General features: G+C 37.1%; 1 protein-coding gene across 1 annotated transcript in view; it reads left to right on the top strand.

Annotated features, from left to right (window-relative positions):
- TRHR (thyrotropin releasing hormone receptor) overlaps positions 1 to 11,748 on the top strand; it is a 42,960-nt gene extending 31,212 nt beyond the window's left edge. The window contains exon 2 of the mRNA XM_045896041.3: positions 11,108 to 11,748. Coding sequence (XP_045751997.1) covers positions 11,108 to 11,515 — 408 coding nt within the window. The 3' untranslated portion in view covers positions 11,516 to 11,748. The remainder of the gene's footprint in view (positions 1 to 11,107) is intronic.
- The last annotated feature ends 4,861 nt before the right edge of the window (positions 11,749 to 16,609 follow it).

Raw genomic sequence — 16,609 nt, 5'->3', positions numbered from 1 at the left:
ACCTACACATACCTCCACAATTATATTTTAACATTTGTGAAAAATAAGTATTTACTCAAGAATAATTCAACTGTGCATTGAGCACTTATTATGTGGCAGGCATATTTACTAAGGACTTCTCCCAAACTTTTGTGTACTAGGGATCCAATAAAAGTTTGTTGTTGATTTATTCTGGTCATGAAACCAAAAGCAGAACTTTGGTGTTAGAGAATGTGGGAGATACAAAACAAATAAAGAGACAATGATCCACAAATTAGTTACCTGTTCTGACACTCTTGAAGATCATGCATTGTAAGAGTGGTAGTCTTCCAACACCAGTTATTGATATGGCTGTCATCTCCTCTTACATGGATTTGCCTTTTTAGTTTTAAGAAAGCTTTTCCACAGTATTTAATATTTCCCTGAAATCTTTATATTCTGCCACTGAATTTCAACCAAATGTTTGAATGGACCCTGGTACCTGTTATTAAATAATTTTTATTTCAGCATTCCTTTTAAAACTTCTATAGATTCAGTCTTTAAATTGATAGTACTCCTAAAAGAGGATTCAATTATTTGCTTTCTTCTCAAGGTGATGCTCCAATATATCTCAATGACTCCAGTTCTTCAACCATATTTCAGTTATAATAAACTTTAAAAGGGAAAATAATAAAAGGTTAGGAAGCCAGGGTTCTGGGTCTAGAGATGCACCATGTTCTTAATTAGCTACAGGAAGTTAAAATGAATTCTAGTAATTTCTTCAGCACTTCAGGAAACTGCATCTTCCTGTGAACGCAGCAATTAAGATAATTACTGACAATCTCCGTTATTAGGAATTGAATCTATTCCTATAGTTTATCAGTACCTTGAGGAATATTTATGCTCCAGGTACTATTTCCCTTTGCCTGGCCTTACAACCCCCAAATAACAAAACCCAATTATGTGAAAATGATCACAAGCATGTCTGAATATTGTGTTACCATGAGTAACATATAAGTTAGATCTTCTTAGAATGTTGGAACTGGAGAGACTTTTGGGAGAAATAAAGATTGTACATTTACTGACTCTGGAAAATGAGGTTCAAACATAAATCATGTGATCTGCCCAATCTCTTCAGGGTCAGAGAGGGGTTGTGAAACCAAGATGCTACACGCCAATTCCAACTCTTTCTTCCATACCCACTAGACTTGGCCATTCACTGACATACAGCAGTATGCCACAGCTTTTCTCTCCCAAGGAAGAATGTCTAGATGATAGCAAGACCCATGACCATGCACGGAATCTTTTCTGAATCAGACATAAAATCAAAAGTCAGAATTTTTTTCTGAATCAACGCAAGAATTCAGACTAAATCTTCCAGAGAACTGAGATATCAATCAACTCCCTATAACTTCCTGGACAGATTAATAAACTAATCTCTGATAATTAAGGTGTCCCCAAATCCCATGTAACCAGATCCTCACAAATAACACGTTACTAATTGGACTGTGACCCCAGAAATAAAAGTTCCCATTTTATTTTTGATTCCATTTTATTACTTTTGCATTTTAAATTTTATTGTTTATTTTTTTTCCCTAGGAGATAGATTGGTGTGAAGGATCCCTATCTGCCTTGTTATGACAACTTTCTTCTCTCTAATCAGTACTTTCTAAATGTAGCAAAAGACACATGTAATCCCAGGACTACTGATGATTCCTGCCAACAATATTGGCCTTTCCAAGTATTTCATAAACATTATTTACAACAATTGGAAGTCATCAGCTCAGTATATACGTTGATTTCTGTAATTATCTAGAAAGAAAACTAGGTGTAGTATCAATAGACTATCCAATAACTAGCTTTGCTACTTATATGTATATATGAGTTGTATGACCTTCTTTCTCTGCTTCTCTGAGCTCAGTTTCCAACCCTCATCAATAAAATGCAAGCAATAACACCTATCCTACAGATTTCATAGGGATAGAAACACAAAATGGCTTGATGACAATGAAAGTACTTTGTTAATACAAGGAATTAAACAATTAGCTGCTGTTAGGACTCCATTCAAGATTCAGGGTATTGACAAGAAAGGTGGAATTTTCTCCTGCATTATCTTGATATCTTAGACCAAGTGTGGCTAAGAAAAAGGGGAAGATATTGAAAAAGTGTTTTTTGTGTATATGACTAAGAAGAGGCCAACTCACCACTTGTGCACCCCATTCTGTTCCCTATTCAAGAACACAGTTCTTCCGGGCGCCTGGGTGGCTCAGTTGGTTAAGCGACTGCCCTCAGCTCAGGTCATGATCCCGGGGTCCTGGGATTGAGTCCCACATCGGGCTCCCGGCTCAGCGGGGAGCCTGCTTCTCCCTCTGACCCTCTCCCCTCTCATGCTGTTTCTCTCCTGCTCACTCTCTAATAAATAAATAAATAAATAAATAATCTTTAAAAAAAAAAAAAGAACACAGTTCTTCCAATTGTCTTTCTTTCTCTCTCTCCTGGATCACAAATTTTCCCCTCTCTGTGGGATTGCTCCCCAAGCAAACAAAGATATAATATCTTCCATTTTTGAGAAAAATAAATCGGCTCTGCATCTCCCTCTTGCAACCCTTCTTTTTTACCAGTCCCTTTTCCAACAAATAGTGAAATATTATTCAGCAATAAAAAGAAATGAAGTACTCATACGTACTCCAACATGGATGAACCTTAAAACATTATGCCAAGTGAAAGAAGCCAGTCATACCACAAAAGATTAATTCCATTCAAATGAAATGTTCAGAATAGGCAAATCTATGGGGCCACGAATATACTAGCAGTTGCCTACGGCAATCTAGAGCTGGGGAAGGTGGGAGTGACTTATAATGGGTATGGGGTTTCTTTTCAGGATGATGAAGATGTTCTAAAATTAGAGTGGGGTAATGGTTGTACACTCTGGGAATATATTAAAAACTCTTGAATTATACACTCTAAGTGGGTGAATTTAATTATATGTATATTATATCTCAATAAAGCAAGATATGAGGTTAACATTAGTCATAAGTCAAGTTGATAACATGCACTCAAATATTGTGTTGAGAATGGCAGTTCACCTTTGTGGCCTTCCTCCCCCAAATCTATAACTTCATTCTAAGTGTGAGAAAACACCAGCCAAGCTCAAATTGATGGATATTCTATAAAACACCTAACTGGTACTCCTCAAAATTATCAAGGCCATCAAAATTATGGAAAGTTAGAGAAACTGTCACTTCCCAGAGGAACCTAAGGAGACGTGATGACTAAGTATAACATGGTATCCTGGATAAGATCCTGAAACAGAAAAAGTGCACCAGGAAAAAACTAATGAAATTTGAATAAATTATGCAGTTAACTGACTCCATAGAAAAAGTATCAATATTGGTTTGTTAATTGTGACAAATGCACCATACCAATATAAGGTGTTAATAATAGGGGGACTTTGATGTAAAGTAGATGGAAACTCTGTATTATCTTTGCAACTTTCCCATAAATCTAACACTTTTTTAAAAAGCAATATACAAATGTTAGTTAATAGTTTTAGAACTTGTAGTAAAATCATAGTACTAGTAATAGGAATAGTAGTTAGTAATACAAGGATCCTTAGCAGGCTGAAATAGAGAACTTAATTAGCCTGGTTTTTCACATGCAGCACATATATGCCAAGTTGAACTAGTGTCCCCTGAAGGAACCATAACCATAATCTCAACCTTAAAAATCAGAAGTTAGAAATCTGTCCACTTCACATTAAAAAAAAAAGAGAGAGAGAAGAGGAAGAGGAAGGAGAAGGAGAAGAAGAAGAAGAAGAAGAAGAAGAAGAAGAAGAAGAAGAAGAAGAAGAAGAAGTAGTAGTAGTAGTAGTAGTAGTAGCAATCCCTAGTAGGATCATTATCTAGAGGTTTTATAGAGATTACAAAAGGATGTGTTGAGAAGGACTGAATCTAAACTCTTTTATGAGAGCTATATGCCATTATTCCACATAATTAAACATAATGAAGAGTAAAATATATATAGTAGGGCTTGATTTAAAATTTTCAAGCTGATCCTCATGAGAAAGATAACCCTTCACCATGGTGGCCAAGGACAAAGGCCCTTGCTTAGCTCCTCCTGTTCCCTCTGTGCTCTTCTCCTCAACCATCAATGTGTGCAATCTCTCTCTCTCTCAATACTGTGTTTTAATCAATTGATTAAATTTAATCAATTTAATCAGCCTCCTTTCTTGTCCTCACTATACTGTGCAAAAGTGGCTGCCTACCTCCTCATTACTAAAATGGCTTCATGGAGCTGACATTTTCAGAACTCGACACTGTATCTCCTTTGACGGCTGCATCTCTCCTTCTGTCCTAGCAATGGAAGGCCAAGCACCCCACAGAGTGTGACATCACCTCATCAGGTAAAAGTGATGACTTTTGTAATGGCTTCCACAAGCTTCCTAGAGAAAGATAGAGTTCCACTTATTCACATGATCTGCAATTGGAACTTGCATACTAAAATTTTTTAAAGATTTATTTATGAGAGAGAGAGTACAAGCAGGAGGGGCAGAGGGAGAGAGAATCTGAAGCAGACTCAGTGCTGAGCACGGAGCCCAACATGGGGTTCCATCTCATGGCCCTGAGATCAGACCCAAGTTGAAACCAAGAGTTGGTTGCTCAGTGGACTGCGCCACTCAGGCACCCCAGAACTTGCATACTAAATTACTTCTGGTCTCCATGATAGGCCTCACTATCTCATGCCTCCACACGGCTACACACATCCAGTCTCTGCAGGAACATTCTTCCTGCCTCTCTTTACCTCCAGATTTTGGCTTAGATGTCACTGAGACCAGAAAGCCCTTACAAACCACCCTTTGACCTCAACTCCAGATCAGGTGCTCTCATAGAACCCAAACTTTTCTCTGTCTTTGGATTCATCACAATGTATTTTAACTACCCATCAGATTATAAGGTACGTGAAGCCATTAGCAATGTCTCTCTGGATCATTGTCGAATCAAGAGCCAGGACATTGACTGGAACATAGGATAGATGCAAATGAATCTCTTAAATGAATGGATAAATTCCTTCCCCATCCAAATATATTGTAAAATCATTTTCCCCTGAAGATTGTGTCATACTGTTTCTCAAGGAATTTTACGTCCTGGTACAGAGGCTGGTAAAGAAGCAATCTTTCCTCTCATCACATATCTCATGCATTGCCCTAGCAAAATTGTCAAGGCTTAAAAACAATGGCCCAAAGATATTTTCAGATTTGCATCTTTGCCCCTTTATTTGGGATAAGGAATAGCAACAGAAATAAAACTTCAGCAACAGTGTATGAAAGATGACCTCCCGAACATTTTTTTCTAGGTGTTTGCATCTATAATGAATAAGCGTTGTTAAAATCCAAGCTATGGATACACTAAAAACTTGTGAATATTTTAGAAATTTGAGTTATTAAACTCAATCAAAGGTATTGGGAATTAACTAAAAATAATTATGAGTGGGATTAAATGTATTCTCTATTATCCCACTGGAGATGTATTTTCCAATTGATTAATTTTAGAAACATCATTATATTTATTTTACTCCACACTTCCCTAAATTTTGTAAAATATATTTATTTCAACAAAAAGCTGAAATGTATTAAGGACTCATTTTATTAATTAACCAATCTCCACTTAAAAGAGATTTTTCAATATTAAAAATAAAATGTTTGCAAAAATCCTCTAACAAAATTTTGGAGTATTAAAATCCAATAAAGGATCATGTCTACAATTTTGAAATAATTCTTTCCATGCCTGAATTTATTCAACATTTACTGGGGGCTATCTTCTGTCACACACCGTACTAAATCCCTGAGGACAAAGAAATTAATAAACTTACTCATCCCCTGAAGAAGCTTACCATGTATTAGAGAGGTGGACAAATATAGATCATTGCAATAAAAAGTTTTGGTAGTGTTGTCAAAGTTTGCCTGGGGGGCTATGGAAGCACATGGCAGAGATATTAACCTTGAAACTGTAGCTTTTCTTAAAGACAGTGCTCCCTCACTGACATTAAGTGAAAAGAGGTAGGTAGATATTAAATGTGGGTTCAATGTTTCACCTGACAATTGTAGAGAAAAACACAAAGACAGATGAAATTCAAACTTTAAGTTTGGAAATCTAGAAGCAACATGTATGTTGGATTTATGCTTAGAAGAAGTTAAGTGTTTAAGTGACGACAACGGGGATAACACAGTAGAAATCTCATCATTGGAAATGCAAAAGACTTTCATAGAGAGAAAGAGCAAAGTATAAAGGAAAGAGCATGGGCTTTGGCTTAAGTAGACTTGGGTTGAATCACAGCTTTGTCACTTACTACTCATGTGTCTTTAGACAAATCACATACATTCTGTAAACCCCAATTTCCCCATATGCAAAATAGAGCTAATACTAGCTTACACATAGAGTTATTATAAGCACTAAATAAGCTAATGTTTACATATCTTTACCATGAGCCATCATAAAGAACTCAAATGTGATAGTAGCAACCTCATTGTGTAGCAAGCAGAGATTCAAATACAGGATGCTTAGTCCTTGGCAAGGAGTGGGAGGATGTTGGCAGGTATAAAGCAGTGACCTGATGTCAGAGAACCTGGAGTACTAGACAGGAGACAAAGACAGGGATGTGAGTGATGATGATGATAAAGATGATAATTACTATATCTCCTTCTAAAGCTCAGAATATTTATCACTGAATTAAGTCTTCGATTTCCTAGGACCAATTAAAGTATTTACTCATAATCTTAAAAGTCTGCTCAGAAAAAAATTAGGCTTCAGTTAACCTCTTGACTGAGTAAATCCTTCTTAATCTCTGAAAGAAGTCAGAATCTCTGGAATAATATTTTAGCTGGTATTATATGAACCAATGTGAAAATTACACATTCTCACACAGAACAACTTCTCTACCCCCAGTGAGCAAAATATGAAGTGTAACTACCCTCCATGCACTGAGTCTGAAGAGAAGCTCAGGGAACAGTGAGTGAGGCAGAACAGGGGACTTGGGGCACATTCTTGGAGGGCAGGGAGAGCTTCAGGAAAGTGACAAAATGGCCCTAGAAGGGTGGGAAAGAGGAACTGGAGAGCAAGAACAGTTCTTTGCTCAGGACAAGATGATAGAGAATTAGCAGTATAGAGATTAAGTTTAATTTAACACTTTACACACAGCAGATGTTCCAAATGTTGGCTGTTGAGTGAATGAATTGAAATATTTTAAATACAGGTGGTTTTGACATGAAGATCAAGAGTTAATTAAACACAACTTTCAACTTCATTTATCTTATAGAGAGGAAATATTATAAATGTAAAAGAATGACCTCAATAGTCTGAAGGACATGGACTCAAATCCTAAGAATATCACTAGTATTTTTCAAGTTTCCTCAACCATAAAATAAATTTTATAATCTACAAGAAGTTTGTTCATAAATCAGATATTTATGAAGAGCTATACCTAGGGCGCCTGAGTGGTTCAGTCGGTTAAGTGACTGCCTTTGGCTCAGGTCATGATCCCGGAGTCCCAGGATCGAGTCCCACATTGGGCTCCCTGCTTAGCGGGAAGTCTGCTTCTCTCTCTGACCCTCCCCCCCTCTTGTGCTCTCTCTCTCTCTCTAAAATAAATAAATAAAATCTTTAAAAAAAAGAGCTATATACTTAACTCATAGTAGGTGCTCAATAAATATTGGTTCTCTCTCCCCCAGTTGTTCTTTTAACGCTCTCCTTAAACATAACTTTAATTCCAGTCTTAAATGCTTAGCATGCAAAGGAATAAAAGGAAAATTCTAAGATATATCTTTTGGAGATTCAATTCTAGTGATCTCCATATTTATCTTCTATGATTATGCCACTGGATGGATTATACAGCAATGAGCAATGCATTCAGAGGAGTATTGGCAATAATTGATCAATTTATGGTGATTAGTATACTTTATAAAGATTTTAACAAGTTTATCAAAACACATGGGATATTTATATGGTATTATAAGATCCACCTATGAGGTTTTTTTGGGAAAAAAAATCACACAATGGGATCGATCTTATTCCATGAAAGGAATTCCAGAGAACTAATGTTATGGCCAACCCAAGAAACCCAGAGCATTTGGAGAATTCACCAGTCTACCTAAAAATCCTATGAAGCTGTCTCTGTTATCCTCAAACACAGATCAAAGACTCTTCTGTCATACTCAGTACCTATCTCTTAGAATCAGTACACACGAGTTCTTTTTTTTTTTTTTAAGAGTTTATTTATTCATGAGAGACAGAGAGAGAGAGAGAGAAGCAGAGGGAGAAGCAGGCTCCCAAGGAGCAGGGAGCCCGATGCGGGACTCGATCCCAGGACCCTGGGATCATGACCTGAGCCGAAGGCAGACGCTCAACCGTCTGAGCCACCCAGGTGCCCCACACATGAGGAGTTCTTAATATCTACTGGAAATACTAGTTCCTGCCTTGAGAGTAGATGGATAGCTCGTAGGTGGCACTGCAAGGAAGTAGTAGAAGTTGTTCAAAAAGAGATAGTAATAGTTAAAAAAGAAAAAAAAAAAAAAGACAAAGACTATTTGTGCCCATAGATGAAAAGTCTTACAGCAAATATTTGGAGAGCCAAGGAAAGAGGCAATTACTACAGATCCAGGAAGAATAACAGCAAGAGAGTACCTCACTCCCACAATGTAGGATACAAGGGGTTTCCTAGCTAAGGTAGAAGAGATATGGCTAAGAGTAAAACAGAGCCCCAGGATCAGAAGACTAAATGTGCTAGGGAGACAAGGGAGGTTTTCCAACACAGGAGATCAAGATGGATTCTATTACCAGGATTAAGTACAAGGTTGGGAGATGAATTTATAGTAGATACTGATAACAGAGTACGTGTCTAGATGTAGAATCTTTATTTCTACACTAAAGACCTTTAAAAAGCCCTCTCTCAAAACAGGATCCCCCTCAATGCCAGAACAAGATAGAAGCTTCTAGTACTAGCCTTAGTAAAACAGCTGGAAGGTCAAAAGGGATGGGGGGGAAGAATCTGTTCCTTCCATTTTGGGTAGTTTCTAAGTTCAGAACATCTAGAAAGTCTGGGCCAAGGAAGCTGGAATTTCTCAAAATCTGTGAGAGACTAGAGGTAACTGAAAATTTTATTTATTTATTTATTTTTAATTTTTTATTATGTTATGTTAATCACCATACATTACACCATTAGTTTTTTTTATTATTATGTTATGTTAATCACCATACATTACATCATTAGTTTTTGATGTAGTATTCCATGATTCATTGTTTGCATATAACACCCAGTGTTCCATTCAGTACGTGCCCTCTTTAATACTCCTCACCAGGCTAACCCAACCCCCCCTCCCCTCTAGAACCCTCAGTTTGTTTCTCAGAGTCCATAGTCTCTCATGGTTCGTCTCCCCCTCCAATTCCCCCCCCTTCATTTTTCCCTTCCTGCTATCTTCTTCTTTTTTCTTTTTTAACATATAATGTATTATTTGTTTCAGAGGTAAAAGATTTTTTTATTTTTATTTTTAAGTAATCTCTACACCCAACATGGGACTTGAACTTATGACCCCAAGATCAAGCGTTGCATGCTCCACTGATCAAGGCAGCCAGGGGCCCTTGAAAACTTATTTTAAAATGTGTAAAGTGTTGCTTTTGAAGAAAAGCAATCAATTATTATCTTCTCCACCCAAAGGTAACCACTGCTACAATTTTAATATGTCCTCCACAGAACTGAAATATTATGGTCTCTTTATATGGTCATTAACCAAAGGATAATATTTCCATAGTGCTTTAGAGTTTCAAAGCCCTTATCATGTTCATTATTTTTAAATTTTACTTTCTCAATATCTCTATGAATTAAATGAACAATATGATCAGGCATATTTTCAGATGTAGACATGGAAGTACAGGTGAATGACTCCATTAAGGTCTTAAAACCACTTAACATGGACAAAACCAAATGATCTAACTCTGAGTCTGGGTCAGTCTCCAGAATCTGCTAAATTATGCTCTTTGATAATCTTGTCCCTGGGCAATCTTGGATATTAACCTCATCCTACCTACTGTCCTAGCTCCTGTGCATGGCTTGTTCTTAGGAGTAGGGTCAACTCTATGTAAAATTTCAAAGTTTGTTTTCTCTGTCCTGTATCTCCCTTTACCCTGAAGGACAGCTGTACGGTGGGAAGGGCAAAACTTTGGATCCAGGCTGACTTGGCTTCCAGTCCCGGCTCTAAGACTCTACCACTTCCGCCAAAGTACTTACCAGCACCTGCATTTCATTTTCTGATTTGAAAAATGGAAGATGCAATACCTATTTTGGAGGATTTTCAGCCTTTTAAATGTGATAACTAGATCTAGTGTCTGGAACATAGTAGACGTTCAACAACTGTTGGCTTTTTTAAAAGACATTTTATCCTTTTCGAACTATTGTTACCCCATTTGATTTAGGGGAGCAATACTGGCTCCATTTTACAGACGAGCTATAAGGTTAAGATCATTTCTCAGGGCCACATATAAGGTAAGTAAAGACGGGATTAGACCTTAGGTCTCCTAACACTTGTCATAGACATTTTTGGTGGCCTATATCGCATTCTCTTAGCTGGCCCCTGATTTCAGCCATTGCTACAGTGGATGGTTCCTGCTTGCAGAAAACATCCTGATTCTGGTATTCATTGCCCCCTGTCTATCTTCTCTGCCTCAAGGTTCTCTTTAAAGCCCCCATGAGTTTCCATGCAGGAGAATCGTGGAAGTGTGGGCCAGTTAAAGCCCCCAAGGGCACTCCTCAACAAAGCAGAGATTGGCAGCCAGTGGATAAATGCCCCGGCCTCTCTTTCCCTGGACAGATAATCCAGAAATGCATTACTTGATTCACAGTTGCCCACAGGGGGAGTCATCGCAATAATACACCCTGTTTTAGCTTTTCTTCTTCTATCACACTCTCTCTTTTACCCTTAATCCTGCTTCCTGGGATGATCTCACAAATAAACTGCCTGCATTTAAGCCCTTGTCTCAGACTACCTCTTGGGAACTAATGGTTGGCGGGGGTTGGGAGGGGAAGGGAGGTGTTTTATTTTCATTTGTTTGTTTGTTTTGTTTTTGTTTGTGTTTGCACTGCATTTCTCTTTATTTCTCCATAGGTCACCAAGATGCTGGCAGTGGTTGTAATTCTGTTTGCCCTTTTATGGATGCCCTACAGGACTCTTGTGGTTGTCAACTCATTTCTCTCCAGCCCTTTCCAAGAAAATTGGTTCTTGCTCTTTTGCAGAATTTGCATTTATCTCAACAGTGCCATCAACCCGGTGATTTACAATCTCATGTCCCAGAAATTCCGTGCAGCCTTCAGCAAGCTCTGCAAATGCAAGCAGAAACCAGTGGAGAAACCCACTAACTACAGTGTGGCCCTAAATTACAGTGTCATCAAGGAGTCAGATCCCTTCAGCACAGAGCTTGATGATATCACTGTCACTGATACTTATTTATCTGCCACAAAAGTATCTTTTGATGATACCTGCTTGGCTTCTGAAATAACCTTTAGCCAAAGCTGATTCATGAATGAGAAGAAAATGGACCACAGGGTAAATGAGAATCTGTGCCGTTATCAGCCCAAGAGGAAACAGCCAATACTTGTACATGAAGACAGAGCAGATAAAGTCTTTGCCAAGGCTCTAATAAATCCTGGCCCAAGATACTTTAACCCATAAGAATGATTCATATTTTCCTTCTAGTATCACAAAAATGTTTCCCCCAAAATGGAGCAGATTTGTGAAAGAGCCAAATGATAGAGACTGAAAGTGTAGCTCTTTCCATTGAATCTGAGAAATTCACTGTATTTTCTGGGGCTGTGAAGTTTAGATAAAATCTAGACATTGATTTAACATTATTCATAATAAATGTAACTTCTCAAACTTCCCCAAATTATTGGTACAATTAGTAATTTGGTGACGTGTAATGTTTAAATGTTTGCATTTAGCATTTCATTTTAACACAGTATAGTGCTATTTCATGAATATCTGAAACTACAGGGAAAAATAGAAAAAAAAATTATTTATTGAGTAAAAATGAGATTTCAAACAGAGTCCCTGTAAGAAAAACAAAAACAAATATCATAATCCTTATAAAATTCTGAGATGGTTTTCTTTAATTCCAGTGTGTTTGGCACACAGTGTTACATCAGTTTCAGGTGTACAACCCGGTGATCTGACAGCAGCATGCATTATGCTGGGCTCACCGCACGCAGAGCTGCCATCTGTCACCGTGCAATGCTATTACCCTAGCAGGGACTATATTCTCTCGGCGGCACCTTTCATCCCCTGAGATAATTTTTATGTCTTATAAAGTAGATGTCATCATTCAACTCTAATGTAAAATAAACCTTAAAATAGCCAGAATTACAAGTTCAGAAGACATGTAGATGTGATTTTTAGATGAACCCAGCTCTTAACCAACTCTTTGAGCCTCCAAAACGATGGGTGAGACAAGAGAAAGAGCAGCTTAAATAACTATGAAGATACAAACTAACAATGTAAGTAATTATTGAAAAGTGGAGCCAAGACCCAGTATTTAAGAGAAGGCTTTACTTTTTCTCTAAAATTTTTAAGGAAGAAAATCCTTTTTGAGCATTCTTGTGTAAAAACTACTGAGCCATGTCAAGTGAATCCTTCAAGTGAATCTAGCTTTAAAAGTCTGAAACATTCTCAAAAGCTTAGTTGCTATTCTAAGTCAGCCAAAGTCTATTACACTTCCAAATGAAGACTCCCCACGGAGCATTGTAGTCTATGGATTTTTAACTTGTCTGCAATTGCCTTTTCTTCCTGCCTGCTTGTCATTTGTAGGTTTCCATTTTTTGTTTTTTGTTTTTAATACTAGTGATAGTTTGTTTACAGATTCTAAGTCAAAGCAAAGCAAAATTCTGTTGGCTTTACTTTTAAGAGAGCTAAAACTGATTTCATCTCATCATTAATATTTTTATTATGTATGACTTATACCTGCTATTCTATTGCAGTGATTATAAGAAGGGTGTGAATGTGAATTTGCCCAAGACATAGGGTCAAGGTCCAATTTAATCCCTTCCAGATGGCTCACCTACTGGGATTTGGCCAATCCAGTATCTCCAAGTGTATTTCCTTGGTGATGGTTCAATAATAGCTCATTTTTAATGGTGAAGTCAGAAAGTACTGGGTACTGGCATTTGCCCTTTCCAGCCTATATTCCTATTTCATGGATTTTTTGTAAACCTAATCACTAATGACAATTACCCCTCCCCACCTTCTTTATGAAGAATACATCATTTCTATTTTGGAAACTTCAGTTTTAAAATTCTGCTATGTGGAGACTCTGCCATCCAGAATATCAGACCAGAATATGCTTTTGAGAAAACTGGCCTCATCTATTCCAGGAAGACATTCTTATCCTGTCACTGTATCAGTCAACAAATGCAAGCAAATGTTTATGGGAAATACACTAAAAGTCTATCTGCATGACACCAAGAAATCTATTTTAACTAACTTTTCATCTTGGATTAAATATTAATATTGGAATTATATGGATGGAAGCACCAGCGTGACCCCACCCCAAATCACAGGCACGTGTGCATCTGCATACAAACATACACACACCCGTGCCTAAGTTGTTTAACAGAGGGCGTTGGAATATATTCGCTTTTTTGTTAGGGAAAGGGGCTGATATCATAACAAGCTATGTCTCAGGCTTGCTGGTAGGTACTTAAACCACGTTATCTTCACCACAGTCTCACTACAGCTGTGATTTCTCTGATAATAAAACCAGGGATCAGGGATCAGGGATCAATGCAGCTTCTCTAAATTATGTAGTACCGAAGAGAGAAAATTTGTCTTTCTTTTTTGTTCTGATGACAACTTGTGACCCGATGGGCTAAATAACTAAAAAACATAAATATTTTGCTGAGTGTAATATTAGATGTTGAAAAAAATTATAATTAGTTTTACATGTTATACACAGAACACAATGTACTCTTCTCACCATTGGAAATTTAATTTAGGGGCTCAGTTTTTCCATTTCCACTTTTAAAGAATTATTTGCTAATAACCTGTTAGTTTTAGACCGCATGGAAAATTCAAGAGAACATAGTTCATAGTGTTTCAACTCTAAAGCAAATGCCGCTATGAAATTAAATGTTCCCATGCAATGTCCAATAGGTAGTTGGGTTTACACAGAAGAGATAGGACTTTCTAAAGTATTCTTTATCACAGTGTACTAAATCATCAAAAAGTATTTCCTTAAATCATCAAAACTTAATACACCATCAAATGAAAAATAAAGAACTTGAAAAACATTGCTGATGGAGTAGAGCACTATTATTAAGGGCCTCCCTTAATAAAATCCCTTGGGTTGCTTTATTACTTCCAATTTCATTAATTGCTGAATGTCTTTGGTTAGATCTTGCACCTAAGGTAATTAGGTAAAGGTCACAGGTCACAAATAAAACAAGCAAATGTAAATTACCTCTTAAGACTTCTTCCATCAGTATTGTGAGTGTATTTCTAGAGCTTCACTCCAACACAAATATGCTGAAAAGAAATGAGAAAAGTCCAAACCATGTTCATTCTTAAACAAGCTAAGTGGACAGAAAAATACACTTTGAAAATATTTCAAAACAAATGGCTGGTTTGAGCTAAACAACTAGTAAAGTAAAAGGAAAACTTTAACCATAAGGTTTAGTATAATTGAATCTTAAACTTGAATTGTCTCATTTTCAGAAGAATGTGTTGGAATACTAAGGACAGTATGTCTTAGTAAAGGTGGGTCCATACAATTTTGGTCTGCTCTTAAAGATTAAAAGAGTTACATCATTCTAAACTATGTTAAATCTGTAAACTTGATAGAAGAGAGACAATATTAACTTTTGGAGGAAAAGCAGATTTTAGATAGTCTACCCATGATTCTGTGAATTCTATCAATACTATATTTAACATTATTTTTGCCTCTCAACTACAACTCACAAAGGGGTTGGAATATTCGTACATAGAGTAAGGAAACCAGGTGTGAAAGAGCATCCAGAAACAACTGGTCAGTCCCAGGTTCAAAGAAAACTTTTTCAAATGTTTGGAATCACTCATTTCTCTTGGAAGAAGCAGAGGATAAAAAGCTCTAGCCATTTGTTGTTTGTTTATCTTTAGTTGTCTGCAGTAAATAGCCATCAAAACCAAGATTTGGCTGAGGGAATGTAAGTGTTCAGAATAATACTCATGAAGAAGCCTTACAGAGCTCTATAATAACAAATACATTTTTCTCTCCTCCCTCCTCCCTTCCCCCACTCCTCCTCCCAATCAAACTCTTATCTCTCCTAAAACATGGTTTTCCTTAGAGCAGGCAATTTCATCCGACTTCATTCAAGACTAAACCTGGACATGAACTATCTTAAGGAAAAGTGCAAATATTCTTTCAAATATATTTATATGTAAGAGAATATTTTCTTGTTCTGAATACTTTCATGTTTTCATAAAATCATGTTCCAAGTATGGGAAAACGGATGCTTCTGACATTTCAATTTAACTTAAGTCCCCATTTTCATGGTGGGGCTCGGGTGTAGAATTGAGCAGCTCGATGTGGCTTCTTCCTCACAGAACCAAGCGGAGGTTTTGCATCTCAGACCTTCAGTGAGAAGCCAATGGAAGAACACTTCACATGTGAAAAACCACTGCAGAAATGTGTTTAAGGGAACCAAAGGCTCTTCCCATTCTTAAGGATCTCATAGTCCAATGAGGAAAAACAAAAACCAACATGATACCATTTCAAGATATAACAGTTGGCAATATTTAGAATACAAGTAGAGGTGTCAGAAATGTTTTAAAGAAGCAATTGTTAAGATAATTTATGCATTGTGATTCTTTTTTATGAACTATAATTAGAAATATCAATTAATTTAATTGTTAATTTCATTGATTACACACGGGAAAAAAGGTCAGATAAGGCCCTGTAATATTTTTGTTTATATGTTCCGTCTGTAAGTATAATCTCAAATCACTTAGCAGAAAATCTCATTTACAAATTTGCACACTAGGGAATAGTTAGCACCAAATGGGCTATCCTGAATAAATCTTGGTGGTTCTAATTTTGATATTCAAATAATCTCTCTTGAAAAGAGTTGCCATGAATGTTTGTATACAATGTTGTTAGGCCTGTTTACATTCTTCTACACCAAACATTCATGGAAAATCCAACCTGAGGTGATTGATTTATGCTGTAGAGATCCGGTCTGGAAAATTAAAGGGGCTCAGTGAAATGGTACAGCTGGGACAGCACATTGTTGGAACTGTCAAATCTGGATTCAGCAAGAAAACAAAAGACAATTTTGTGGCCAGTAAAAAGCAAATTCGCGTAATGTTCACCTGTGTGTCCTCATGGAGGGGCATTTGGGTCAAGTCCATACTGCAGGCTCTCCACTAGAATAATGGAAATGAAAGCACTTTGAAAATTATAAAAGAAGGATGGGGTAAGCAGTGGAGTTGGCTAGAGTTCCTGCAGTTTATTTGAGCCCCGAAGCAATACTCTTAAGTGATTATTTTGTTCCTCTTGGAATAATGGACTTAACTTTTGTGCATGTGACTGTTCTTTGACTTGCAACAAAGAGAAAGTGTGAACTTTCTCAAGAATGTTATGGA

The sequence above is a fragment of the Mirounga angustirostris genome, unplaced genomic scaffold, assembly GCF_029215605.1.
Source record: "Mirounga angustirostris isolate CCGP_5_RB_7025 unplaced genomic scaffold, mMirAng1.0.hap1 SCAF_4, whole genome shotgun sequence".
Taxonomy (NCBI): Eukaryota; Metazoa; Chordata; class Mammalia; order Carnivora; family Phocidae; genus Mirounga; species Mirounga angustirostris.
This window is presented reverse-complemented; position numbering and strand designations above follow the sequence as displayed.